The 25844-nt window shown below is 36.3% G+C and overlaps 8 protein-coding genes across 8 annotated transcripts; 2 read left to right on the top strand and 6 right to left on the bottom strand.

Moving 5' to 3' along the window:
* Positions 1–101: 101 nt before the first annotated feature.
* Positions 102–2855, bottom strand: LOC121740058. Its single transcript, XM_042132771.1, has 2 exons — positions 1829–2855; positions 102–1540 (listed from the first exon to the last, which is right to left on the bottom strand). The coding sequence occupies exons 1-2, from the start codon at positions 1871–1873 to the stop codon at positions 296–298; spliced, it is 1290 nt and encodes a 429-aa protein (XP_041988705.1). The 5' UTR covers positions 1874–2855; the 3' UTR covers positions 102–295.
* A 209-nt stretch (positions 2856–3064) lies between these two features.
* On the bottom strand, positions 3065–4704 carry LOC121740062 (chorion class B protein PC10-like). Its single transcript, XM_042132775.1, has 3 exons — positions 4564–4704; positions 3556–4101; positions 3065–3096 (listed from the first exon to the last, which is right to left on the bottom strand). The coding sequence occupies exons 1-2, from the start codon at positions 4603–4605 to the stop codon at positions 3559–3561; spliced, it is 585 nt and encodes a 194-aa protein (XP_041988709.1). The 5' UTR covers positions 4606–4704; the 3' UTR covers positions 3065–3096; positions 3556–3558.
* Positions 4705–4859: 155 nt separating this feature from the next.
* LOC121740067 (chorion class CA protein ERA.1-like) lies at positions 4860–5508 on the top strand. The gene is made up of 2 exons (XM_042132780.1): positions 4860–4952; positions 5131–5508. Exons 1-2 carry the CDS (start codon positions 4902–4904, stop codon positions 5461–5463), a joined length of 384 nt encoding a protein of 127 aa, XP_041988714.1. The 5' UTR covers positions 4860–4901; the 3' UTR covers positions 5464–5508.
* A 3427-nt stretch (positions 5509–8935) lies between these two features.
* On the top strand, positions 8936–10460 carry LOC121739437 (chorion class A protein PC292-like). The gene is made up of 2 exons (XM_042131921.1): positions 8936–8996; positions 9909–10460. Exons 1-2 carry the CDS (start codon positions 8952–8954, stop codon positions 10419–10421), a joined length of 558 nt encoding a protein of 185 aa, XP_041987855.1. The 5' UTR covers positions 8936–8951; the 3' UTR covers positions 10422–10460.
* A 2041-nt stretch (positions 10461–12501) lies between these two features.
* LOC121739894 lies at positions 12502–13282 on the bottom strand. The gene is made up of 2 exons (XM_042132493.1): positions 13192–13282; positions 12502–13040 (listed from the first exon to the last, which is right to left on the bottom strand). The coding sequence occupies exons 1-2, from the start codon at positions 13228–13230 to the stop codon at positions 12549–12551; spliced, it is 531 nt and encodes a 176-aa protein (XP_041988427.1). The 5' UTR covers positions 13231–13282; the 3' UTR covers positions 12502–12548.
* A 299-nt stretch (positions 13283–13581) lies between these two features.
* On the bottom strand, positions 13582–16051 carry LOC121739893. Its single transcript, XM_042132492.1, has 7 exons — positions 15980–16051; positions 15773–15823; positions 14955–15309; positions 14318–14446; positions 14123–14236; positions 13928–14047; positions 13582–13813 (listed from the first exon to the last, which is right to left on the bottom strand). The coding sequence occupies exons 1-7, from the start codon at positions 16019–16021 to the stop codon at positions 13674–13676; spliced, it is 951 nt and encodes a 316-aa protein (XP_041988426.1). The 5' UTR covers positions 16022–16051; the 3' UTR covers positions 13582–13673.
* A 4742-nt stretch (positions 16052–20793) lies between these two features.
* LOC121739582 lies at positions 20794–21465 on the bottom strand. Its single transcript, XM_042132071.1, has 2 exons — positions 21339–21465; positions 20794–21205 (listed from the first exon to the last, which is right to left on the bottom strand). The coding sequence occupies exons 1-2, from the start codon at positions 21384–21386 to the stop codon at positions 20855–20857; spliced, it is 399 nt and encodes a 132-aa protein (XP_041988005.1). The 5' UTR covers positions 21387–21465; the 3' UTR covers positions 20794–20854.
* Positions 21466–23159: 1694 nt separating this feature from the next.
* LOC121739216 (pollen-specific leucine-rich repeat extensin-like protein 3) lies at positions 23160–24621 on the bottom strand. The gene is made up of 2 exons (XM_042131573.1): positions 24542–24621; positions 23160–23740 (listed from the first exon to the last, which is right to left on the bottom strand). Exons 1-2 carry the CDS (start codon positions 24581–24583, stop codon positions 23201–23203), a joined length of 582 nt encoding a protein of 193 aa, XP_041987507.1. The 5' UTR covers positions 24584–24621; the 3' UTR covers positions 23160–23200.
* Between the last annotated feature and the right edge of the window lie 1223 nt (positions 24622–25844).

The following is a 25844-nucleotide window of genomic DNA, read 5'->3' as shown; positions in this document are numbered from 1 at the left end:
GAATGCATTTTACTGTTGCTCTACTTGTGCAATAGTAGATAGATATTATGCAAAACTCAATTGAATATTATGCAAGCTTAAACAAGTATATTCACTGATGAAATGATAAGATCACAACTTACATTTACAGTAAAGCCCATTGAAATTGATATTTTTCAAAATAGTTGGAGCAAGTGAAACAATAAATTGACAAAAGTAAAATATTTACAGGATATTTTATTAAAGCTTTTTATTGTGTATATTGAGATACTAATGATAATATTTTATTAAACAATAACTATTAATTATTAATACATCATGGTCGTGGATACAAACTGTTCAATATGTTAGGAGCTTCAGGCAACATCCCAACATTACCCGCTCCACATATATAGTTTACTGTACCATAGCCGGATGATGGTAGCGAACCACTGAAACCAACAGTCCCTAAGAATGGAAGCACTCCTGATACCGACACGGGCCCTTGGTAAGTATTTTCAGACCGTATAGATATACCAGAGGGTCGCTTAGGGGAAGAGCTTGTGATAAACAACCCGTTACCTCTTGAAGCACTTAATTCACTATTTTTGATTCCATCTAAGTTCCTAACTCTCGAACTTGGTGTAAAGCTTGGTAAAGAAGGAAATATTGCTTTAATATTAGCAATGGTGGAGGCAATACTCTCTGATGAAAGAATTGGTATCTGAGGTCTAGAATAAGTGGGAGCTATCTGAAATCTAGAATAAGTGGGAATATTTTCTACTACAGGTAACTCAACAGAAGCTACTGGTGTGGGAACTGTGAAAGAATTTAGAAACACTGGTGGCTCAATGGCTACTGGTACATCGCATAGCATAGGACTTAAAACATCAATAACAGGTCCTAAGCTAGGAGGCACAACTTGCAGAATAGCAGGCAATTCAATGACCGGTGCTGTGAAAAGGCTAGATGGAACTTCTAATACAGCATTTAATACTGGAGGTGAAATGCCTAGAGTATTCGAGATTGGACTTACAACTGGATTCAGTTCAACGATGTTAGAAATAGCTGGAGCTTGTATTGACGGAAAACTAGTTATTAAAATAGGTGCTTCTTCAACATATAAATTAGAGACTACTGGATTTAAGCTGTTTTGAATAGAAAACGTGTACGGGCTCAGTTCGTATGATGTCTCAATTGGGTAATTTATGCTGAATTGTTCCAAAGGCGTATTTAGAAGAGTAATTGGAGTTTCTAATATTAAAGGGGGTTGCGGTATTACTTGGTCGATAATACGAGCCATTTCATAATTTACGGGTGGAGCAATACAATTGCCTGGCACTTTAAAGTTAGTGACTCCAATGGCATATGGATTTGAATTGATAAGTCGGTTTTCACATGCTACTTCTGGTACTGAAGAAGCAGGAAATATGGAGGGTATGTAAGGCTTCATAGATTCTATCCTTGGAGATGAGAGGAAGTCGACGGCCCCATAATTCTTGAGAGCCAACAATTCAGACGGGATGGTTGGAAAGGAAGTAAATCCCTCTATTCTTGAATCGGTGCATTGGCCCAAAGTGCACTGAAAACAATATTAAGTTAGTGTTGTTTATTGTTACATTGATAAACTACTTGTACATATTAATTATACTTAGGATATTATACAAACAAAACTCGTTACGTATTAATAGAGCGATAAATATAAATTTGTTAATGTAGTGAATCGTTTACACCTATTTGCTCTTATCTGTGACTATATTTGTAAATGTAACAATCTAATTATGACTCAACTATCCTATTTTAAACGAAAGTAAGAAATCGGAAATGGATTTTTGAGAGTTATGTACACCAAATTGAGTCTTAAAATTACCTGCAAAAGCAACAGCGAGCAGAGCACAAGAATTTTTGTGGGCATCCTCCGATCGGTCAAACCAGGTTTCACAGAGGATAACGTTTGTATTTCGATTAAATAGTACAAAAAGCATTTGTATGTATATTTATATAAGGCAGGAGGTTACCAGTACTTAAAGTGATGAAAATGGACGTGACTTGTCAAAAGTCGGCGACTCAAAATTGTGGTATTGCACAATTTTTTATTCAAGGAACGTTTTCGGCGTAGCTCAACACATGCCTAAAGACAATAATTATTGCGTTGCATTTGCATTTTATATAAATTACCTACATAGTACATACTTATTTCATATTATTATTTCGCAGTTATTACTAAGATCCCAGAAACTGCCAGTTAAAATTGTTCAATAAAATATTAAATAACTACATGTACCAAAAACTATTTCTGCAAAGTATATACTTTAATGTAAGTTGATAATATTATTATCAACTTACATTTTTAGCTCTTTCAATTGTATAATAATACTGTTTCTGCAGAGCTAAGAGCTACAGTCAAGTCGAGGGCACACTATTATTAAAGATTATACTGCATATAAGGTGCACTTTGTAAGTCGGTATAAATAATTGTAAGAGTCTTTGAACTAAATAAAAAGCACGGTTTCATCTGACTAAGCATAACTTATGATTCAATATTACCCATTAAAGAAACTACCAGCTAACTACTACAGGCGAGTAACAAATGCGTTACTAGCGATATGTTAGTTCTCGAGCGCGTGATTCACAGAAAAGCGCGCAAAATAATTACTGTATTTATATTGTTGACCCATTTCTTTCGATTACGAATAAAAATGTTGCAATTAAAAATAAACGTGCGTGAATTTCCAACATTAAAAAAATAAGTCTCAAACGTGACTTTCAGGAGATACAAACAATATAGAATCACGTTCTCAGTAACATTGATAAGGAAGAGCACCTGAGATGTTACTCAAACACAAGACCTAGGGCTGCTGTAAATCTCTTCTTAAATTGAATCACTCGAACGCTCTCGAAAGAACTCAAACGCTGTATTAAGTTGGCTTATTTTTTATCGCCTTTAACTGAGACTTCATTTGCAAATTTAAATAGAAATAAAAAACTGATTATCATAAAACAATTTATTACAAATATAATAAAATTTATAATCATACTTTAACAACACCGAAATAAAGAAATATTCGTTTTACAATTTATTTTGTTTTACATTAAAGTCTTATAGTTAGAGTTTTTAAAAAAGGAAAAAACACTTAAGAGGAGTCCACACCGCCCTTTTTTCCATACAAACGTTGTCCCCTGTTTCCTCCCTGGATAATGCTAGTAGAGTTATAATTTTTTTCCTGAATATCTACGGCCACTAATACAATGTCCCTATGTTTTCTTTTTTCCATAATTTAATTATTGAATAAGATAAAAACGTTCAAAAACCCAAAAAAATGGCCAGATTTTCCGCTGTGTTCAAACGTCCAGAAAACAGATTTGGCTAGATTATACAAAAAAAGCAAAACAAAGGAACACAGCTCAAGCCTTTTTTTAATCTTTAATGAAAAAGTACCTTAATCGGTTAAGTTTTGGAGAAGGAATCAGGGGACAACGAATCGTTGATTTTCTGGATTTTCTGCAGTTGTCTCTATCGCGTTCTGCGGTATAGGCTTGAGGGAGACAGCTATAGATATTACACGTACTTTTATTTCATTTCTCTAGCCCCTGGTGTATCTAGTACCTGATACCGTAGCCGTATCCGTAGGGCGGCCTTTCATACCCATATGGACCAAAATCGTATATCGATCCGCGTTTGTAATAAGGATCTGCAACTTCCTCACTCATAATAAAGATGTCTCCATCACCACATCCGTATAATATGGATCCTGTACCCGCTGACGGTAGAGCTCCTTCCAATGCTATAGATCCTAGGAATGGTACTTGACCAGCAACGGAGACGGTACCGTCGAAATAGTTCTCCGAATGTATGAATATTCCTACTGGAGCAATAGGTGAGTAACTTGTAGTGAACAATGCAGTGCCAGTTGAGGCGGCTAAAGCAGCAGGCCCAAAACCATTTAAACATGGCATGGCAATGGGAGCCAATGGAGATACCATTGATGAAGCCCATGGCGAAAGTGGATTCGGAGATGAGGCAAGGCTGTCTGGTAAACCTGAAATTACTCCGGATAGCGGTATAGACGCAGCAGGATAAGAAAGCAATGGTCCCTCATAAGTTTCGATTGTCGGACTGCGAATGCATTGCGCAGAAATGCTCTGAAACAGAACAAACCTACATTTATAGTTTTTACAGCTAACTCTTTTATCAATGGTGCAAAAATTCAGCAATGTTTGCAGTTATATAATATTATGACAAAGTTGCAACATCCGCTGACATTAACGTAAAATAGGGTTTATGTTTCGTCATTCTAATGTTACACTCTGGAACATTTTTCAAAATTTGGGGTAAATTTTACATAATTATTCTGAGTCAAGTGTAAAGTTATCTCTAGATCTAAGTAAAAAGATTCATGGTCATTGGGTTGAGACAGTTTTGATTGCTGTAATATATTTTAGTAACGTACTGCAAATTACAAATATATCGTTTTCAACAAAGGATGATGATGAAGTGTAATGTTAACTATTTGGTATTATCTACAACGATGTAATGGTGCATTGTTACAGTTGTACCTATGTTGGAATGCGAGATTCTTTTTCAAGGAATAAAAGGGCACATACCTGTAGATATAGAGCAACGAACCAGACAGCCCGAAAATCCATCTTGTCGTCTAGGAACTAACTTACATCCAAAACTAGAATCCCTTTTAAACAGAGGCCTAGTGAACCTCAGAGGAGAAGACGTGACAAAAAATTATATTAGGTCACAGTTTAACCTGAATAGAGAAAACAAATAACTTACGTAACAGAAAAAAATTATACAATATTGCACGAATGCGGTGACATGATTTTTTCGTAACTGTGTCGTAAATATAATTATGTTACTAAACCAATAAAAGGTGTATATAAAGTATTTTACTTGTTCTATTTTTTATTAGTTCACAAAAAAAAAAAACATCATGTCCACCTCCGCATTGATTATCCTGTGTCTCCACATCTGTGCTCTACAGGTAGGTTTCTGATGATCCCCGCTGTCGAATGTTTGCGGATACTTTCTATATTATTTTCATCAATAATAACGCACTTAACAGAAAAAATTATATCATGAATCAAAGTATTAGAAGCTTTAGGAGAAACTTCTTATTGTGATATTTAGAGGTTTTGTTTTCTTATGTTGGCTTCTTACAGAACGTGTACAGCCAGTGCCTGGGCGGCGGGGTGGCAGGCTACGGCCTAGGGCCCGGCTTCGGCCCTGGGCTGGGCGCGTACGGCGCGGCGGTGGCCCCCGGGCTGGCGCTGGCGGGCCCCGGGCTGGAGTACGCGGCGGCGTACGGCGGCGCCGGCGTGGGCGACGTGGCGGTGGCCGGCGAGATGCCGGTGGCGGGTACCACGCTCGTGGCCGGCCAGGTGCCCATCCTCGGCGCCGTGCGCTTCGCCGGGGACCTACCCGCCGCCGGCGTCGTCACCATCACCGGCAGCTGCGCCTGCGGCTGCGGCGCCCCAGGACCTTACTATTACTAAATTAGTTTGTCGATAATTAATAAATAAATTAAATAAGTAATTTAAGCTATGTCGTTTTAATATTTTATTCGGTTTAGAATAATAATTATGATCCCAAAGAAGCTGTCTGCTATTCTCATATTCAAAACTTTACCAGTTATAAATATAATATGTTACTTAACGTTTTATAATAAACGTTTTGTTTAGAATTGTTACTGAAACTGCTACACTAATAGATAAAGTGTGCCTTAACCCCTTCACTCTTGTTATTTAATTTCATCTTTGGTTATTTAATTTCTTCAAAACCTCCAGTAAGTTAAAGTAGGTACAAAATTTTGCTTCTAAGCACGTTAGAGAATCCCAAAATGTTATAGGAATGCCATCTACTTAGTACGTATCTACTAAGTTGGAAGCCGGCTACATGAAGTGGCAGCAGACGACGCGACGTGTCGTCGCAAGTCGCAACACTAGTTTGGTTTCTATGTATTTCTATGAAGTGTCGCTAGCTGCGGAGGGTGTTTCATAGAAATACATAGAAACCAGTAGTGTCGCGACGACACGTCGTCTGCGGTTATCGTGTGTCGCTCGGTTCCAACTTGTACCATATAAAACGAAAAAAAGTAGTCATATAAGTCAAATTCGCAGTGACATGTGGCAATGTTGCAGGGGCATGATTGTGCCACAAATCACAATGTTGCGCGACATTATTGCAGAAGCATATTAAAGCGACAATGTTGTAGAGGCAATGTTGCTCAGCATTTTTTTTACAATATAATTAGGGGCCAAACGAGCAAACGGGTCGCCTGATGGAAAGCAACTACCGTCGCCCATGGACACTCGCAGTATCAGAAGAGCTACAGGTGCGTTGCCGGCCTTTTAATAGGGAATAGGGTAATGGGTAATGGGGTAGGTGAGGGTAGGAAAGAGAATAGGGGAGGGTAGGAAATAGGGGAGGGTAGGGAAGGGAAAAGGTAGGGGAGTTGGCCTCTGGTAAACTCACTCACTCGGCGAAACACAGCGCAAGCGCTGTTTCATGCCGGTTTTCTGTGAGCCCGTGGTATTTCTCTGGTCGAGCCAGCCCATTCGTGCCGAAGCATGGCTCTCCCACGTAAAATCTCCTCCAGCATTGAAATACGTAACGAGGATAATATAATATACGACCATTTGTGACTTTTTTGTGGTGCACGCACAGACTTGTGCCAACAGTGTTTGCAGAGGCAATATTGCGTGATCACGAAGACATAATATTGCTTCTGTTCATACTCTTCAATAGATAAATTAATTATTATTCATTATTGTTAAAAACAATATTTCCGGTCTCTGAAAATGTGACGTCTAGTTTTTGTTTTGCAGAAAAAGGCTGTGCTCATTTGAGTGAAACTATAATACGACATCTCTCCACCTGTCTACAAGGAAAACAAACGGAACATGTCACGTTCTGCTCCGGATACATTACATAATGTTCATTTTAATTATTATCGATGATTTAGTTCATTATTATGTAATTACTAATTTGATATAATATCACGTACGCATCTTCATGAGCCATCGATGTTATATTTCTAGATTAAACCCAAATATTATAATAAAAATAGTACTTCCTCCGGTTTGGCTATTATAGCCAATGATATTCTATGTTACTAACGTAACTAGATTGGAAGTTTACGGTAGCAACGCGTTGCCACTTCGAAGATGCCTGCAGGCATATCTCACATACATAATGACATAACGAATATATGACTTGACATTTTCTTTTGAACAAAAAAGTGGTTACGCATTTCTGAAAATCTTTTGTAAGACATTGCTACTCTAGTATTTTAGAAACTCATTGATTATAGCGTTTGCCTTTTATAAATCCCTATGCAGTTCTAGGTCATACATAATTTTACCATCTTGTTTAAACAAAGTTTAAATTTGTACGCATGCAAATAAAGAATTTTTAAATAATTTATTAATCAACTTTCTTCTCAGTATAATATATTATCTATACAGGCTGTAACAAATCAAAGTGATAATACTTTAAGTACACTGTGAAAGTAGCAGCTCTGAAATACTTTTTTATGTATTCTGCAACCAAGATATTGTGTGTGTATGTTTATTCAAACAATGGTCTGGTGCGATGAGCGACTGTCATCTGGAGTATTGTCTGCAGCAAAGATGTGGTCTACAGAAGTAAAGTAGTAATCTGAAAAACTTATTTTTTTTGTGTCTTTTATGGGCAAGCGCCTCAGCATCATTCGCATCACAGCATCACCCATACAAAAATTGTAATAAAAGTTCCTCTTTCAGCGCTGAGCGCTGCTACTTCTATTATCTATAGTTGGTACTACTAATATACAATGTGTCCCGACACCGGTGTCCGATCCTTTAATGTCGTGATCTGTGGCATATTTTATCGACAAACTAGCCCTCAAATTTTTTTTCTCTCTCATGGTTGTAAAATGGCAGCCATTTTAGTTTTTCTTGGGCTTTCACACTAATCTGACCAGAACTGCTCTTGTAAATATCCTATGAAGATAAAAAAAGGTCTCATTTGATAGCTAAATTTGTGGACTACGCTTACACAGGCAACATGTTATAAATTTCGTGGAATTAAACATAGAAAAACCCAAGTTTAAGAAAAAAAAAATGTGTATTTTTTATTAATGGCTTTTTGTGAAAAATCTAGGACCTTAAACTGGTTTTTTTTATTTTTAAAAGATAGAGAAAGTTTTCATCTTCTAAAATGCTTTTACTTCAATGTTCTCAGTCAGATAGTTTAGAAGTTATAACGATTTTCTTATGATGAGGTAGTCAGATTAGTATGAAGCCAGAGTTTTTTTTTTTTCAAAAGTTGGAGAAAAAAATAATTTGAAAGCCAATTTATCACTAATATAAGCCATACATCATGAGTTCAAAGTTTTATTTGTAGGACAATACTACTCTTAAATTAAATAACTATTAACCTACCAATATACAAGAAATCAACTGGTAAGGGTTCCGTTTTAGGGTTATGTAATCAAAAAAACTTGGTTGACTACGGTACCCTAAAACGGAACCCTAACCAGCAGATTTTTTGTAAGCATATTGGTAGGTTAACAGTTATATAATTTAAGAGTAACATTGTCCTACAAATAGAATAATCCATATTTTAGGACCATCAAATCAAAGTATGAAATCCTTTCTATCTCTGTTAGCTGCCACTTTCAAGATTTTTCGCAAATAAAAAGTTGTTTGCCTTATCAAAATGCAGCTACTCACAAAATTAACTTGTAAGTAATCAAAAAAATTGGTCTTGGGCTCCCTCACTATAAAATGTATAATATGGTATTGTTTATTATCATCGGGCTGATATAATAATAAATGAAACACTTTTCAAGATTATTGATAATATTTCAGTATTCTGTGCTAAGTCTATTTTGTTATTTTACATCAATGTACGACCTTGCACAACGTAAGATCTCACGATATAAAATAATTTATAAGAGAAACGTTAATTTAATCACAAATAGTTTTATTTTACAGTAAAAATGTTTAGGGGTACGTTTGTCTGTCTGCTGCTGTGCATTTTACAGGTAAAAATCTTAAATTGAAATAAAATTTGTAATTATATTTCATTATATTATGTACTTATAGTTATAATATAATATCTAGAACAAAACTCGTATTCTAGAATTTTCCTCCATTACCTACCGCCAATTTGCGCTTTTCCTAAAAATTATTTCTTTTTCCCTTTTCGTATTTTTTACGATATGCAAATAAAGAGTTTATTATTGTTACCCTTTTTTTCAAAACCAGAAGACAACAACGAAGGTATTTTTATTCGTTCTCATCACTCATGTTAAATAATAAAGCCAAATTTTGATATTTTGATCCTTGTTAAAAATAAAAATACACGTATTTTTTCCTTTTACTCAGTACTAAAATGTTGAGAAATAGCTTCCGAAACTTTTCCCAAAAAACACCTTGATTATGGACACTACGTGCCATGCACCGCCATCCTGCTTAGGCATTCAATTTTGATTGGCATATCAAAATCATTTTATAATTAAATATTATGTTATTGTAAAAATATCCACAGCCGAAAATATAACCTCCTCGTTTTTTGGAATTCGGTTCAAAATTAACACCCTATTTTTTTGGTACAATGGACTCTCCTAATGATATCAAAGCCCGCTAGGTTTAATTGCACCATGTATATTGCTGAATTGATAGAACTTACAATGAAATAATTATTATATTTTACACAATTCAATAAATTAAGGGCCTGTTTCACCACTTTCTGATAAAGTGCCTAATATGCTATTCACAACTTTTTTGACAGATTCTCCATACTTGATCTGTCAAGTTAATTGGTGGATAGCCTTATCAGGAAGTGAGGAAGTGGTGAAACAGGCCCTAATTATAATTTGTATATCTATAAAATATGTAAACAATTTAAACCACTATCTAGATTCTAGTAGATTAATCTTTCATAAATTTTGCAGACAGCTCTTGGTCAGTTCAATAACGGCATCGGGCCGAATGGACCCATAAACAACGGTTTCAACAACTGCGGCAACGGGCTTGGGCTCGCCAACAACGCCATCTCTGCTACTGCCAACGCAGCTGCTGCCAACGCCGCGGCTGGCAACGCGCTAGCGTCGGGTATCGCAGGTCCTGGCCTGGTTGGCCCTGGCGTGTCAATTGCTGGCAATGGCCTACCAATTGCAGGACCTGGCGTGCCATTCGCAGGTCCTGGCGTGCCATTCGCAGGTCCTGGCGTGCCATTCGCAGGGCCTGGCACGCCATTCGCAGGACCTGGCGTGCCAATAGCCGGTCTATCTCAAGTGGGACTTGGGGATGTGGCAGTGGGTGGGGAGTTGCCAGTGGCCGGCTCGACTGCCGTGTCTGGCAACGTGCCAGTCATTGGCTACGTGAACTTCGAGGGCGTCGTGCCAGCAGGTGGCATCGTAACCCTTGCCAGTAACTGCGGGTGTAACAATCAAGTTGTTTATTAGTTTAAGTTGTTGTTATATAATTAAATTATGTGATTAGTATATTATTTGGTTATTTCTAAATCCTATCATCCCCCTTTTTGATATGCACTTTAGATTTTTTTTGCTTATTTACATAACATCTAATATAAATGATGCTTGATCTATTGGTGGCGGTCTAACGAAGATTTTTATTAAATGAAAATTTTCTAAAACTAAAAAATACAAATGGGCTAAAAAATAGTCGAGTTATGTTAGGCTTTATGGACATTAATTTTAATAATCACGAGCTTCTGCCCGCGGCTTCGCTCGCGTTAAGAAGTATTATTATATACAAACTTTCATCCCTTATTTTAACCCCTTGGGGGTAGAATTGATCAAAATCTTTTCTTAGCGGATGCCTACGTCATAACAGCTACCTGCATGCCAAATTTCAGCCCGATCGATCCAGTGGTTTGGGCTGTGCGTTGATAGATCACCATGTCAGTCAGTCACCTTTGAGTTTTATATATTAAGACAAGCTTTTGCCCGCGGCTTCGCTCGCGTTAAGAAGTATTATTATATATTTCATCCCCTATTTTAACCCCTTGGAGGTGGAATTGGTCAAAATCCTTTCTTAGCGGATAGCCTACGTCATAACTAAGGGTATTGACTGATAATCTTGATGGTTTGGTAAGGCATTGGATAGAGGTTCACGTTAAATAGGAATAGGCTCATTAAAAGTTCCAACGCCTCACCATTCCTAATACACAAATTGTTGCTATTGTTATTTGATAATGTGATGTACTAACATAGTTTAAGTCTCAATTATATTATTTACTAACACTATGGATTTTTGTTGTGATCCGAAATAAATGTTATTATTATTATTATATAACATCTACCTACATGCCAAATTTCAGCCCGATCCGTCCAGTGGTTTTGGCTGTGCGTTGATAGATCACCATGTCAGTCAGTCACCTTTGAGTTTTATATATATATAGATTATTGATTGATTAATTTCGTAATCTCGAAGTTTGCATAGCTCTTTAGAAATATTGTAACATGGTTTTGATACCTTTTAGGGGAAACTCTTTTTTCGTGTCCAGGGTTGGGAAAGTGCCTCTTCTGAACTAGAACCACCTGCGATTTGCCGTTTATTGGAGGGATGGCTTTGATGCGTATTGCTTACTCAGTTGACGTTACCAACGTTTCAAGACGTTCTTTCGTTTCTCATTGATTTTTTTTGCCTGTTACTGCTAGTTGCTACATTGCCCCAAGCACCGTTTTGGTATGTAAATAATTGGGAACTTCAGAGAACAGAGAAGTTGACGAATAGAGCTCTGATTTTTAGAAAAAAAAATATACTACCTCTAAAAAGGATGACTTTTCTAGAATAGATGACATTTTAAAAGCTTTGCTATTAATTAAGTAATTGTTAAACTACTTTATCAATATCATATCTCAGTTACCGGTGGTAGGCACCAGTAGTATCAACGTTCTGAAAGCATTTGTTACAAATCTATTCGGAAATAAATCAATTTTTATTTTTATTATTATTTATAGTTGTGTTATAATATGGTTTTAAAGATTACGGAAATATTATTCTTTTTCTTACATAGTCCTCAAAAAAAATTCAAACTTTCAGTTGGAATTCAGTTAGTTTATCACGTTCGTCGTTCTTATAGGGGTTCGGTCTCTCAGGACATACACAGGAAATCTTTCAGCTTTCATAAAATACCGGAAGTCTGGCTCTTGCTGGCTCTTGGGCTAATACTAGTTTTCAGCTCTTTTATCTATGTTTTGAACTCTATATACTCTAGAAATATAAAAATAATTTATTAGTTCATACTAAGGCATAATTCAGAAGTTTTTAAGTTAAATTGTGTAAGTATATTATGTATCAGTGAGGACGTCAAAAATAAAAATTTCCTAAAAATTTCATATTAAATAAAAAAAATCACTTTTTTCCATGACTAGTGAATAGTTTTTTAAATAAATATGTGAATTATCAGAAGACATAGCCCACACCACATCTTAATGCATAAGAGAATCTTAATAGATAAGGATTAGGGAAAACGTTTCATATAAATTTTTCAAATTATTTATTTTTAATAAATTAACATAATTTACACTTACACTAAAATAAATAAATTTACACTCTTATTTCTTTTACTCCGTATCCGTCGCTCCAGCCTTTCCGCAGCTGTAGTTGACAGCAGCCGTGCCATCAGTGGGCACATTGCCGCTCACAGAAACCGTGCCATAGATCGGTATCTGACCGTTAACACTCACAGTACCACCCACCTCCAAAGCATCAGCTTGGACTTGGAATCCGAAGCCTTGAGGTCCAGGGGAGCCACTGGTGATTGTAAAGGACCGACCATCACCCCCAAGATCAAAAGTGGCTACGTTACCATTCACGCTAGATATCTTATTACCAGCTAGATTTATAAGATTTGAAGCATCATTGGCTCTGGCGTTTGCAGCATTTTCAGTTGCTATTCTTTCGTTGATGGCATTTGAAGTTATTGCTGCATTATAGTTGTTGGTCGCTCCGTTGCTTATAGGCAATCCAGAGATAGTGTTCAGTTGGTATATACCAGCAACGTTGGCCGTTCCCGCTGTGTTGGCTCCATACGGGATGACTTGTGCTGTTACAACCTGTGTCAAATTATTTTTTTAAACTTTGCATTTTTTACTTGTAAATCATTTCTTGCTTTTCTTTTTTTTATTCAAAATATATTTTTATATTTATTCATTATAACACAAACAATGAAAATCACCAAATTACAATACGATGCTATAAACTTACTTGTACAAGGATAAAAATAAATGCAAGAATGTCGAGCATTTTGCGTATTTCGATCCTTTGATAAACTTTTTCTTAATAACCCGTCCAAACTATCTGTAAGGCTTTTATATTCAAATCTTATCATTACCATCTACGTGACGATAATTTCGTAATGAATAATTATAATCTTAATATTATGAAACAAAGATTGTGGTAGGCTCTATTATACAATATTGTACGGTTATCTAACTACTTCTTAAGTTAAATATTAAAACTACGCCGCTTATTTTATTCATGAATACTGCCATTTTAATACTTTGCAATGAACAACAAGCTATTTAGGCTAATAGCTAGTTAAAAAAGCAGCGCTTAATAATAATTTCTACAATCACCTAAAAAAAGAAGAAGAAAAAACATTGACTTGGATATTTTATTCAAATACTGGTCGCAACTATCGTGACTTTTTCAGAGACTGGCAGTACAACGCTGGGAGCGTCATTGCCCTATTCTATGCTGGTTGGTTCAGTTTCATCTTCAGGGGAAGTTCTGTTCGTCGGTGGTATTGGCACCACCTCACATGGTATATTCGACTGGTGAGCTACATTAAGCAGCATAAGATTACGGAGAAGACGTCGCGTATCATCTGTGAAAATTAAGTTTAAAATTAATAATTGTAAATTTTATTGAGTTCATTTCATTTTACCTAATTTATATCTATTAATTTTTTCAGCATTAATAAAACATGGGGGGTACTAACCATTTAATGTCAACGGTTCCTTGCTCTTTGCTGGATCAACAGTTTGATTTGGATCATTCGAAATTAGTGGACGAGGTGGGAAAAATACCGGTCGATACATTGGACATGGAGAAGGTTGACCTGAAATATTACTGGGATTATTCAGTGGCAGTGTAATAGCAATAAAATAATAAAATATTATTTGAAACTATTTACCATAAGATATCACCGGATCTGTTGATTCTAATTCTTCAGAACAGGCCGACTCTCTCAATACTGAAGGAAATATTGGATACAAAGGAACTGGTCGGTATAATGGATACGGTCCACCTGTAAAAGATTTTTGAGTCTCAATGAATAATATATTTTGTATAAACTACTTGAAATACAAAATAATTTCAATCATCTTACCATTGACTGTCCCAGGATCTTTTTGGTTATCGGGCTGTTCAGATGATTCAGACGAATTTGGATCATTCAATGCAGGATATATTGGATAAAGCGGTACTGGTCGACACATTGGATAGATAAACGGATCACCTATAAAATACGCAATAAATTTTATTTTAGTTAATTTTAACTCAAGTCATATTTTAAGTCATATTAAAGGTAGCATTTGAATCAAGATGACCGCGACGCGAGACCGCGACACGAGACTGCGACGCGAGACCGCGACACGAGCCCGCGATCGTCGACCGCAACCCACTGCTTTATATGAATTAATAGGAAGTGCTGACGGATGCAAGCGACCGAGTCGCGCGACCTGTGGGCGTGGCTTGCCGGCGACTTGCGTCGCGCGACCCAGTTGCTCACAAGGCAGTGCCGTGGCGCGACAGATACAAAATGGCCGCGTTTTCTTCGCACGAAGACGAAAGTTTTACAAGTTTCGTGTGGGTCGCACGACTCTGTTGCGTAGATTCATAGGTAGTTGTCACTCCGCCGTCCGGTTGCCAGTCGCGGTCTCTCGTCGCGGTCTCTCGTCGCGGTCTCTCGTCGCGGTCGTTTTGATTCGATCGCTATCTTAAGATAACCTTATATAACTGCATACCTGCCATAGTCGGTCCAAAATTTCCTAAAATATTAATCGTACCGCTAGCTCGGACTGGCCCTTCAAACGTTGGTTCTTCAGATGCTAATGATGCTGTATCGTTGTTTTTATTATTATTATCATCGATGGGTTCAGATAAAGTGTTTTCAACTCCTTTCGGTAAAGTATCTTTAATAAGTTCAGGTAAAGTATCTTCTGTGGGTTCAGCTCTTTCTTCAATTTCTGGTTCATCATTAATTGGAGTAGTTATAATGTTAACATTTGGTTCTATACAATATTCATCTTCTAGCCTTATTTCGTCTACTCTTATAATTCCTATTCCTTTTGAAGTTATGGGTATTGTGATTTGGATATTCTGCAATACAAAACAATTTTTGAATAAAAAAAATCTACCATACATATTTTACTAACTTGTTACTAGTAGTATGTACATTATAGTATTTTTTAAGAAAATCACAGTTTTGTTTTACCAAATTGTAACGGAATCATAAAGTTAATAGGTATACCTAGCGGAATAGAGAAACAAAGGCCTGAGCAAGAGAGATGTCACCATCAGTAACACTGCGTGGTAAAAAGAGACGTGTGATACATGACAGCAGCACTCTTTATTTGACGTCCAGTCGGCACGTGCCGCACGTTGACAATTTAATCTCATAGAAATTATGTTCAATCATGCTTGTGTAAGTGTATACGTATTACGTACACATATTTTTACACACAGATGAAACCAATTTCGGTTACGTTTGACAGCTCGAGATTGTTGCTCTATTCCCACTAGTTATATAAACTTTATGATTAACTTTATGAACGGAACTCACCTTTGTTTTATTTTCGTTATGATTTATGTTTTTCGAATAACATTCTGTGCTCTGAAATATTACAATAACCACATTTTACTAACGGATCTTAAATCTTTTCATGCTGTTGCTATGTACTATGTATGTATTATAGCAACAACAATATAATAGTTAAAAGACAATAAGCTACAAGTTACAACTCAAGTAATGCAATGACAAATACAATACCAAAATTAGCAGCACTTGCAAAATACCAAAATATAATAACATTTTAAATTGCTTAATACTGTACAAAATTTGTGTTAAAATGGTGGCACGTACCGAATGTCCTTTATTTATATAAACACTTATCAACTTTTTATTAATAAGAACACTAACTAAATTTACAATAAAAGTAAAGTTGATAGGTAGGACGAATGTTATCTTAAAAAATCTTACAATTATTTTCATGAAAGCACTTCAACCATTTGCCCCAAGGTTAAGCCTGGAGAGTCCCACATACGCCGGTAGCGCTTCATCAGCGCATACTGGGATTCGTAAAGCATTTCCCGATGCAAAAAAAGTTAAACCTAGTTAACTATAATCAAATCTATCAATAGCTTCGCAAGACTCTTAGAGACTAATTAGAGATTTTAAAATACTATTACTATAGGTAAATATGACATGCTGTTATAAAAATAGATGTGAATTGTGCATGCCAAGCAGCTCTGCAAGACTATATTTATGATAATAATTAAGCAAAGTATTAATTTACTTTACCATTTCTATTTTATTAATCTACTTTACTATTTCTATAAATATTGATACCCACAAGAATCAAGTTATTAGTTTTTTTTATTTGCTTTCCTAATGTTTTAGTCATGTCCAGCTGCTTTGCCTCTCTCGATATCAGCGTACTCAATTTTTCTCAATCTTCATCTACGTGACCAAAACACAGCATGTCACTGTCGAAATTAATATTATCTTTTCTTTAATTATTGTATATCATTCTCCGAAGCATCAAGGACTTTCTTACAAAATTTTCGGTTGGAGGTTCTAGATAAGGAAGTGAAAATAATGGAAGACTGATCGATACCAAACTTCTTTTAAATGTACTTCTCCACTCTTACCCAAAGTATTCTACAATTTTTACAGTAAGTTTGCCCATGTCAGGTCACAGCAGCCCTAGTATGTATATTTTCTTTCAGTTCACATTTAATTTCAGCAGTTAAAAATATGAAAACTAATGGGACTGGAATTATCGTATTTCAGAGTTATAGTTATCTATTTAATAATGAATGGGTAAGGGTAGTTTAAGGGTACACAACTGGGAGTACTATTATATATTCTGTGACAACGGTCAATAAATAAAGGTTTTTACTGTGTTAAAATAATTTAATCAATAAATAAAATAATTATAAATTATAATTAGGCGGTTTTATACGTCTATGATTAGTACCTGTTTGCCAACATTTTTGCAGCGTCAGCATTCTCAATAAGGTTGTATGAGGCCAGCGCGAATTGAGCTAAATTAGCCAATTGCGTTTTTATATTTTCTAATGTACTACCTAAACCTTTTCTATTTCCCCCTCTGAATTCGTTATTATAAGGCAAAGCAGATTGACCCAAGTTATTTATTTCATTGGAAATCACTTTATCTTGAATATTATTCGCATACGGTGACCATTGCGCGTTTCTCGGTATGCCATTTAACTGGTCCAGGCAAACTGTTGGCGTGCCAGGCACGTTCATAAGGTCTCCTAAGCCTGGCACCGTGATAAGATCTTTTGTCACTGGCACATTGATGATGTAAGAGGTTCCTGGGCTTCCTGGCGTGTATCGCTCGTAGTTGGGCGATATTTATATGATCTTACATGTTATTGGCTGAAAAACAAATTACATAAATAATTTTATTTACATTTTTTAATTATAAAAGTCATAATTCATTAATAAATAAGTATAGTAAGAACATACCATAGCTAAAACTAAAGCCTGTAAAACTATAAGAATGTACATCATTTTGTAGAGCCCTGTTAGAAATGATTGTATGTTATGTTTATTATGATACTTATATAATACTTATATAATTGATATGAGTTATCACCAGTCTATCAAGATTGCAACACATTTTCATTCTAATATCGTATCTATTAAGCAATAAAAATCAGAAACTTGATGCGTATCTGGGTAGAAAACCCTTTTTATTGCACAATAGATTTCAAAACAAATTGGGCATTTTTAATCTTTACTTTGTATGTTAGGGTTTTTACTTTGTTTAAAACGGGACCCTATTCATGAGACTGTCTGTCCGTCTGTCTGTCTGTCTGTCTGTATGTCGCCAGGCTGTATCTCAAGAACCGCTATAGCTAGAGTGTATATCTGCCGCCGCTATGACAACAAATACTAAAAACAAAATAATATTAATATTTCTCGGCTCCCATACAACAAACGTGATTTTTTTGGCCGTTTTTGCTCGATATGAATAATGGCAACAGGTAGGCACTTGAAATTTTCACAAAGGCCTTAATTATATATGTCTTCTTGAATATTTAAGAATAATATTAAAATTTGTTGTTATAGCGGCAACAAATATACACAATCTGTGAAAATTTCAGAACTCTAGCTATAGCGGTTCTTGAGATACAGACAGACGGACAGACAGACATCGAAGTTTCATGAATAGGGTTTTCACCCTATGTGTACGGAAACCTAAAAATCAACGAGAATATGTTTTTGTGGCTACAAATTCAATCCATAATATTAATATACAGAGTAACAAGTACATTTAAACATACTAATTTTTCATAACTCAGCATGCCCAAGAGGTTCGCAGTGCAATAATTTGCGCCCATATTCAAAATTAGTCATCCGTTTCTACAATAAGTTTTATTTATTTATCTATGCAAATTTCTATAGGTGTAGGTAATATTAAGTCATTAATTGTATTACCGCGTAGCTCGATGTGGTGAAGACAGCCTGGAATGACAGTGGATACTGACAGTGGAGTCAAAATGATAAATAGGGGGATTTACACTTGATCTTGTCTTCCCTACGATCGAGGAAAATGGGCTCAGAATATCAATTTACGGCAGTACTCTGAGACAGTTACCTAATGATATTTTAACTTCAATATAATGAAGAGTTTTAGAGGCAATTTATGATAGAGCTTTTGTAAAAGTTTAATTTAATTACAGTTAAGAAATTATTATTTATTGGTGTCTGAATGCGGCAGTTAGGGATGGTTCGAATTGCAAAGTGATATAAATACCACGTTCTCACAAAAAACCGGCGTGAAACAGCGCTTGCGCTGTGTTTCGCCGAGTGAGTGAGTTTACCGGAGGCCCAATCCCCTACCCTATTCCCTTCCCTACCCTCCCCTATTCCCTTCCCATCCCTTGCCATCCCTACCCTCCCCTATTACCCTATTCCCTCTTAAAAGGCCGGCAACGCACCTGCAGCTCTTCTGATGCTGCGAGTGTCCATGGGCGACGGAAGATGGAAAGCAACTTCCGTCGCCCGTTCCGTTTGCTGGTTTGCCCCCTTATTTCATAAAAAAAAACAGGGTGTAAAAAACTAAGTGATAAGTGTGGTGTGTACCTAGAGTTCGCTGTTCATTAGCAGCGCTGAAAGATTTGTGTTTTCAATTTGTGTACATATTTGCAAATTCATGAGGCTCGCGCTGGGGCGCTTGTATTAAGTATTACCCTGTATATAGCCTGGACGCCACCCTGGACACGACGACCTCTGTGGCTCAATGGTTGAGCGAGTGGCGGCTCAAGCCGAAGGTCGCGGGTTTGAATCCTGCTGACAGAACAAAAAGTTTTCAAAGTTCCTGGGTCATGGATATGTATTAAAGTGTATCATATAGTTAATTAAAAATCTTTAATATAATATATATTATGTATACTTAGTATAAAAGTATTTAATATATTTCCGTTGCCTAGTAACTACCTACCCGTAATACAAGTCCTTCAGGTACTTACTACGGGGCTAGACTGACGTGGTGTGAAGCGTTCATAATATTATCGTATCACCTCGGTATGATACTCGTACACTTTGGACTCACACTAAAACTTGCAGTAAAACTCCACTCTGGGCGTGCCGCGGAATCGAGTGAGCCTTCATCGCGACTCTGCCCGGGAGCGTCTGGTAGAGTGCAGGCAGGCTGCCTGGGCAATAAACAGGGCCCGATCTAAGGGGGGGCGAGCCGGGTATTTGCCCAGAGCGGCAAAAATGAGGGGCGGCAAAATTTACTTATTCCTATCTTCCAACATAGCCTTTAGCCATCCACCACCCAAGTTCGAGAATTTTACCTTTCTACCTACTTCAGGTTGCTTCAGGTTTCTACCAACAAAACAAGCCCATGACTTATTTGGTTTTCTGTACGTAAACGGCGCAACAACTTTGCCCGGAGCGGCTAAACATAGCTATGTTTAGCCGCTCCTCTAGATCTAGCTAGATCGGGCCCTGCAGACATCAGGACATTTGAGGCATTTATGCCTGTGGTGGATTAATATATTATAAGTCGTAGAGACGCCGAAGATATCAATATAATGTTCCCCGGTGGAAGTTCACTTCGGGGCCCGGATAGGGTCGACTTCTTGCTATTGTGATAAATAGGCTAGATATTTTTTACCAATTTTATTTATCATTGGGAAAGGTGAATATAATTGCTAAACAAATATGGCTAGGTACCACATTAAAAGAAGATAGAGCTTTAAATATTATATTGCAGAGAAGGAAGGCACTTTACTGTTGAGATATTACAAATGTTTTGTTGTAAGTATCTTATTTAAAAATATTTCATAAAAATAATCCTTCTTTATTTTTCAAGAAATTCTAAGTCTAGCTTTATTAATATTAGATACGCACAAAAGAAAGCCATTAAGACTCCAAAACCCCACAAATCCCTGACGCTCATAACAAAAGTTTTTCTCCGAAGATACCAACAAATCTTCAACATTAGTTATTTTATTTTTCTTGTTCGTCTTTAAACCTACCTTTAAATAGTCTAATTGAAAGGAAAAATAAAAGATACAAGAAATGCATATTTTTTTTACAATTTTTTATTTCTTAAACTACATTTCAATAAATACTTAAACTAGTCACTAATATTAAAATTCACTAAATAAGGTTAAACATCGTCATGCCACCTGTAATTTTCTCGTTGACGCCATTTTTGGGCGCCAATTTGAACATACGAACGTTTTGTGGGTTTTGTTCCTTATTCAGTGCGTTGTTGGCAAACATCTTGGTTGTTGGGTTTGGGTTGAGTTGGCCATCAGTTGGTTGTCTTTTGTTGATTATTCTCGTTGGTTTACGACTCCTTAGAATATATTTATTGCTCTGCGCTGGTGTACGTAGAGTCAATTTTTGATTTTGCGCCTGTATTCTCGGGAAATTGATGATCTGTTGTGAGGAAACTTTTTGCACCTTTGTTATACCTTCGGGTATTATAAGTTGAGCTGCTATACTCTATAAAGATATACATTTAATCATATTATTTATAAATATAAAATAACTTTACGAAAACATAAAATGTTGTTTATAGTAGGACCTTAGCAAATTTAAGTAACTTAAGCTCCTTGAAATGAGAATAAATACTTACGTTTATTACGACAATTAACACGGAGAACAACAAAAGCTGCCTAAACATCTTGAAAGTAATAAGCTGTGATTCCAATCGATAGAATGATGGTTGTCTTCGCAAGAAATCTCCTTATGTACACAAAATAATCTGTTCAAACGTTTTTATCGTTTAAAATCTACACCAATTAGGAAATGTGTAGTCAGATAAATATTGTTCAATAAGTTACATCATGTTTATCATAGAAGCGACAAAAAGTTTTTAATGAATCAAACCCTACGTATATTTAGTTAAGTAGGGAAGTGTAGTATAGGTAACTCTTTGAAAAGTAAATGAAAATGTAGAGACTATCTTTAAGAAAATATTGCTGTTCCGTAGAATCAATTTTAATCTTATCTTGAATCAAAATTTATAAGATACTTAAGTTATTACTAAATCTTAATATATATATTTCTTGTGTGCGTGTGTATGTGACTGAACTCCTCCTAAACGACTGGACCAATTTTGATGAAATTTTTTGTGTGTGTTCGTGGAGATTCGAGAATGGTTTAGATTTACAGTTTGGTCTACTGGAAAATGTTTTTTCAATTAATTTCTTATTTATAAGGAGTTGTTGATTTTGGAATGTTTTACATTAGATCCGGCGGACGGCGCTATCATCGCATTCAATATTATTCTATTTCAATTTTAGTTTGTCCTGACAGATGGTGCTACGATTAATTTGAAAAAAATTTTGTTATTCAATTCATGTGCTGATTAAAATATTAAATAAATAACACATAGGCTACAATTTTAACCGGCTTTCAAAATGGGGGAGGTGTTATGTTCGTTTTCTTATATTCAACGATTACTCCGCCGTTTGTTAACCGATTTTCAAAATTTTTCTTTTGGTATATAGGGTATCATCCCAATTTGGTATTATATTCAGAAAAGTGGTGATCTGATGAAGGATCCATAAGTAATCGAGGGAACTCCTCAAAACTTATAGGGAAACATATGGTGACTTCGGTTTCGTGAGAAGTATTCTAAGCATATGCTACCAACAAGTAAGATTTTGCACCGAGATATACCTGGTATACCGTGGTTCGGAAGGTGCTGAGAGAATTCCTGATTCTTTATAGATACAAGTTTGGGAGTTTCGGCGTTGTTTTAAGAACAGAAAGCATATGCTACTATGCAAATTACATTCTTCATCATCATCATCATCATCATCACTACCATATTATACCATTTCATAGTCTTTTAGATCGAGACTCGAGTTTGTCAAGCGATAATTAAAAAAAATCTATATCTACCTAATATTATAAACCTGAAGAGTATGTTTGCTTGAACGCGTCAATCTCAGAAACTACAGGTCCGATTTAAAAACTTATCTCAGTGTTAGATAGATCATTTATCGAGTAAGACTCATCATTTATCGAGAAGGTTATATTATATTATTACTCTAAGACTAATACGACAGAAGAAACTCAGGAAAATGTGGGAAAAACGGGGGAAATATTTTTTATGGGAAAATGTACCTACGGATTCTGTAAAATTTCTAATTTACGCGGGCGAAGCCGCGCGGGACATCTAGTATATATATAAAACTCAAAGGTGACTGACTGACATGGTGATCTATCAACGCACAGCCCAAACAACTGGTCCGATCGGGCTCAAATTTGGCATGCAGGTAGATGATATGACGTAGGCACCTCCAGGGGGTTAAAATAGCGGATGAAAGTTTATATAAGTATAATATTATTTTTAAGTTATAATTCTTAACGCGAGCGAAGCCGCGGGTAAAAGCTCGTACATCTATATATTATTGGTAAAACAAATTAAACACAAGAATCCTATAAATAGGTATTTAATTTACTTTATTCTATTCTAAAATAAATAACTTATATGAAGGGAGGGGGGATGCATCCTCTCTTCAAGAAGCAGTCGCAGGAGTAGTCCTCGGTGAACCCTGGAGGCGGACCACACGAACACGACAGTGCCTTCAGTGGAGAAGCAGGTGGAACTGGTGTGGCTGGCTCGGGACACCCATAAATGGAGAAAATAGGGTCTAGAGACCCTATGGGGGATAGGAGGATATCAGTGAAGTAAAAGTCGGGGCAGGTTCGGAGGTCTGTGACGAAGGGTAGGGCAACGGCTGTGGCACAGACTGGAGCTGGTGAGGCACAAACTGGAACTGTTGGGGCGCAGACTGGAGCGGGTGATGCACAAACTGGAACGGGTGGAGGACAGGCTGGAGCCGGTGGGGCACAAACTGGAACGGGTGGAGGACAGGCTGGAGCCGGTGGGGCACAAACTGGAACGGGTGGGGGACATGCTGGCACGGGTGGGGCGCATAATGGTGGGGGTGGTACGTATAAAGGAGGTGGTGGGCCACATGTCTCTCTCAGCGGGTACGAGACAAGCAGTTGCTTGCAGTCCACCTAAGAAAAAAAAACATTGCATGATCTATATTCTATACTTACACATAATGCCCGCGTACCATTTGATGTTCATCAATCAAAACGCTCAAAATGCCTGCTATTATGAGCGTTCTGATCTAGTATAAAATTTTATATAATAATAATATAATAAAGACACTAGTATAAAATTTTGGAAACTACTACACAAGGCTGTATAAAAATATGAACAAAATTTATTATAAACTCTAAGCGCGAGCTTTGTCAAGTTATTTGTTTAGTGGTGTGGAATTATAAGGAAACATTTTTGCCAAAAGAGCGACGTATACCTGGATAGTTCTATTTATTTTCACGGCAAATAGAGCTTTGTAGCGCTAGCGTCAGCGTTAGCGTTAGCGCTTTGCTACTTGTCTACAGCCCCCGTAGACAAGTGGCAAAACGCTTACGCTAACGTTAACGCTAGCGCTACAAAATGTATGGATTTGACATTAGTATTCGCTAGCGAAGCGATGACTTATGTCAAATCGCATACATTTTGTAGCGCTAGCGTTAGCGCTTTGCCGCTTGTCTACAGGCCCAGGCCGTATAACCTAACACCAGAGCATTAAGGTAAGCTAAAAGGTATCCTCTATCCATCTGCTCATTGTGCCTTATCATTTAATAGACCTAATCTTATCCAAGGAATAACAATTTTACACGCTATTGTTTACAAATTTTGTAACAATTTTGCACGCAAAACACTGTAAACAAACTGTAAGAACTAATTATTATTAAGTAACCATGTTTTAGAGCAAATAAATATTATTATGACAAACAAAAACTTACATTTAAAAAGGTGACGGCCAAAATAAACGCCAAAGAATACATCCTACTGACACGAATAAAATGCGGGTCACCTTTTTATGTAGGTGAAGGTATTATCGGTGGAAATATCGAAAGTATTTCCATAATTATTTCAGTAATTTCACCAGCTTTCATAATAATATAGATATCGTTGTTTCCCCATCAAATTATCAGTTGCTTCTCAAACCCCTGTTAAAAATTTTGATAAGTTTCCTTTGAATTACGGGTGTTCTACAGTAAGCCAGTATATAGCTAATTAGCTACGTTACACTTACATCCAAAGGAAAAAATATAATTATTTATTAAACACTACAGGTAGGTAATTTTTTCAGAGTTTTGTAGTTCAGTTTAGAAACTTTATAAGTAATATAGTTTTGTCATATTATCCGTCTGTCCGTTGATTCATCCATCTTTGACTTCGATCACTAATATACAAGATACACAGTCCGCGGCAAAAAACGACCTCACTAAAAGAGCACCAAACGCAACATTCTGGTGGACATTCGATTTAGTAGTGCTCGAACGCTCCGCTGGGAAACATGCCCCAGTGCTCGTTCAACCATACGTTTAAAACGCAAAAAAAGGATGGAATTTCACATTTCCGGTAAGTATTAATTTTATCCTAATATATTTCATACAGCTGTATTGTAAATATTGGTATTTCGTTAAGAAATCAACAAAAAACAGTTTTAAAATTAAGTTGTAAATAAAACATCACGAAGTATAATCCATCTCAATTGCGAATACTCATACTAAAGGTAGGTACTTATCGTAGTTTATCATGCCCACTTGAAATGTTCGGGTTATACACTGTGTTTCTGTTCTATTTGGTGGAGTCGCTATTAATTATCATTTATTTTATTGCGGAATATTATTTTTTTAGGTTTCCTCGAGATCCAGTTAGATGTGGAGATTGGATATCAGTTATAGCACGGCAAAGATGCGAAGAATTTTTCAAGCCGACTTTAGCGAGCGTTGTATGTTCTAAGCATTTATATTCAATGTATACTCGTACACGTATATTTTAGTTAACTATAAAATTAAACATATTAGAACAACATAATATTACAAGTAAAAAATAATTACATTAAACTTCGGAAAAATTAAAAATGGACTAATAAAATTATTACAATCAACAAAAAAATGTTGAACAGTTCGACTCCACTCATACTTCACTTCGCCCTGTTCCAGCGGCGAAGTGCGGCCGTAAAATTGAAGTTCTTTTTTTGGCATTGTAATAATTTAAACTTTAAGACATATACGCGGATGGTTGAATTTAGTTTGA

The sequence above is a fragment of the Aricia agestis genome, chromosome 2 (assembly GCF_905147365.1).
Source record: "Aricia agestis chromosome 2, ilAriAges1.1, whole genome shotgun sequence".
Classification (NCBI taxonomy): Eukaryota; Metazoa; Arthropoda; class Insecta; order Lepidoptera; family Lycaenidae; genus Aricia; species Aricia agestis.
This window is presented reverse-complemented; position numbering and strand designations above follow the sequence as displayed.

Excerpts from the sequence above, each read along its gene's own strand:
- LOC121739437 (XM_042131921.1), top strand. The coding sequence starts at position 8,952 with ATGTTTAGGGGTACGTTTGTCTGTCTGCTGCTGTGCATTTTACAG. Across the intron at positions 8,997-9,908 it reads TGCTGCTGTGCATTTTACAG|ACAGCTCTTGGTCAGTTCAA; the intron begins GTAAAAATCTTA and ends TAAATTTTGCAG.
- LOC121739216 (XM_042131573.1), bottom strand. The coding sequence starts at position 24,583 with ATGTATTCTTTGGCGTTTATTTTGGCCGTCACCTTTTTAAAT. Across the intron at positions 23,741-24,541 it reads TGGCCGTCACCTTTTTAAAT|GTGGACTGCAAGCAACTGCT; the intron begins GTAAGTTTTTGT and ends TTTTTTTCTTAG.
- LOC121740067 (XM_042132780.1), top strand. The coding sequence starts at position 4,902 with ATGTCCACCTCCGCATTGATTATCCTGTGTCTCCACATCTGTGCTCTA. Across the intron at positions 4,953-5,130 it reads TCCACATCTGTGCTCTACAG|AACGTGTACAGCCAGTGCCT; the intron begins GTAGGTTTCTGA and ends GGCTTCTTACAG.
- LOC121740062 (XM_042132775.1), bottom strand. The coding sequence starts at position 4,605 with ATGGATTTTCGGGCTGTCTGGTTCGTTGCTCTATATCTACAG. Across the intron at positions 4,102-4,563 it reads TCGTTGCTCTATATCTACAG|AGCATTTCTGCGCAATGCAT; the intron begins GTATGTGCCCTT and ends GTTCTGTTTCAG.
- LOC121739582 (XM_042132071.1), bottom strand. The coding sequence starts at position 21,386 with ATGTTTAGGCAGCTTTTGTTGTTCTCCGTGTTAATTGTCGTAATAAAC. Across the intron at positions 21,206-21,338 it reads TGTTAATTGTCGTAATAAAC|AGTATAGCAGCTCAACTTAT; the intron begins GTAAGTATTTAT and ends ATATCTTTATAG.
- LOC121739893 (XM_042132492.1), bottom strand. The coding sequence starts at position 16,021 with ATGTTATTATATTTTGGTATTTTGCAAGTGCTGCTAATTTTG. Across the intron at positions 14,447-14,954 it reads TTTTGGACCGACTATGGCAG|GTGATCCGTTTATCTATCCA; the intron begins GTATGCAGTTAT and ends CGTATTTTATAG. Across the intron at positions 14,048-14,122 it reads AGATCCGGTGATATCTTATG|GTCAACCTTCTCCATGTCCA; the intron begins GTAAATAGTTTC and ends GTAATATTTCAG.
- LOC121739894 (XM_042132493.1), bottom strand. The coding sequence starts at position 13,230 with ATGCTCGACATTCTTGCATTTATTTTTATCCTTGTACAA. Across the intron at positions 13,041-13,191 it reads TTATTTTTATCCTTGTACAA|GTTGTAACAGCACAAGTCAT; the intron begins GTAAGTTTATAG and ends AATTTGACACAG.
- LOC121740058 (XM_042132771.1), bottom strand. The coding sequence starts at position 1,873 with ATGCCCACAAAAATTCTTGTGCTCTGCTCGCTGTTGCTTTTGCAG. Across the intron at positions 1,541-1,828 it reads GCTCGCTGTTGCTTTTGCAG|TGCACTTTGGGCCAATGCAC; the intron begins GTAATTTTAAGA and ends TATTGTTTTCAG.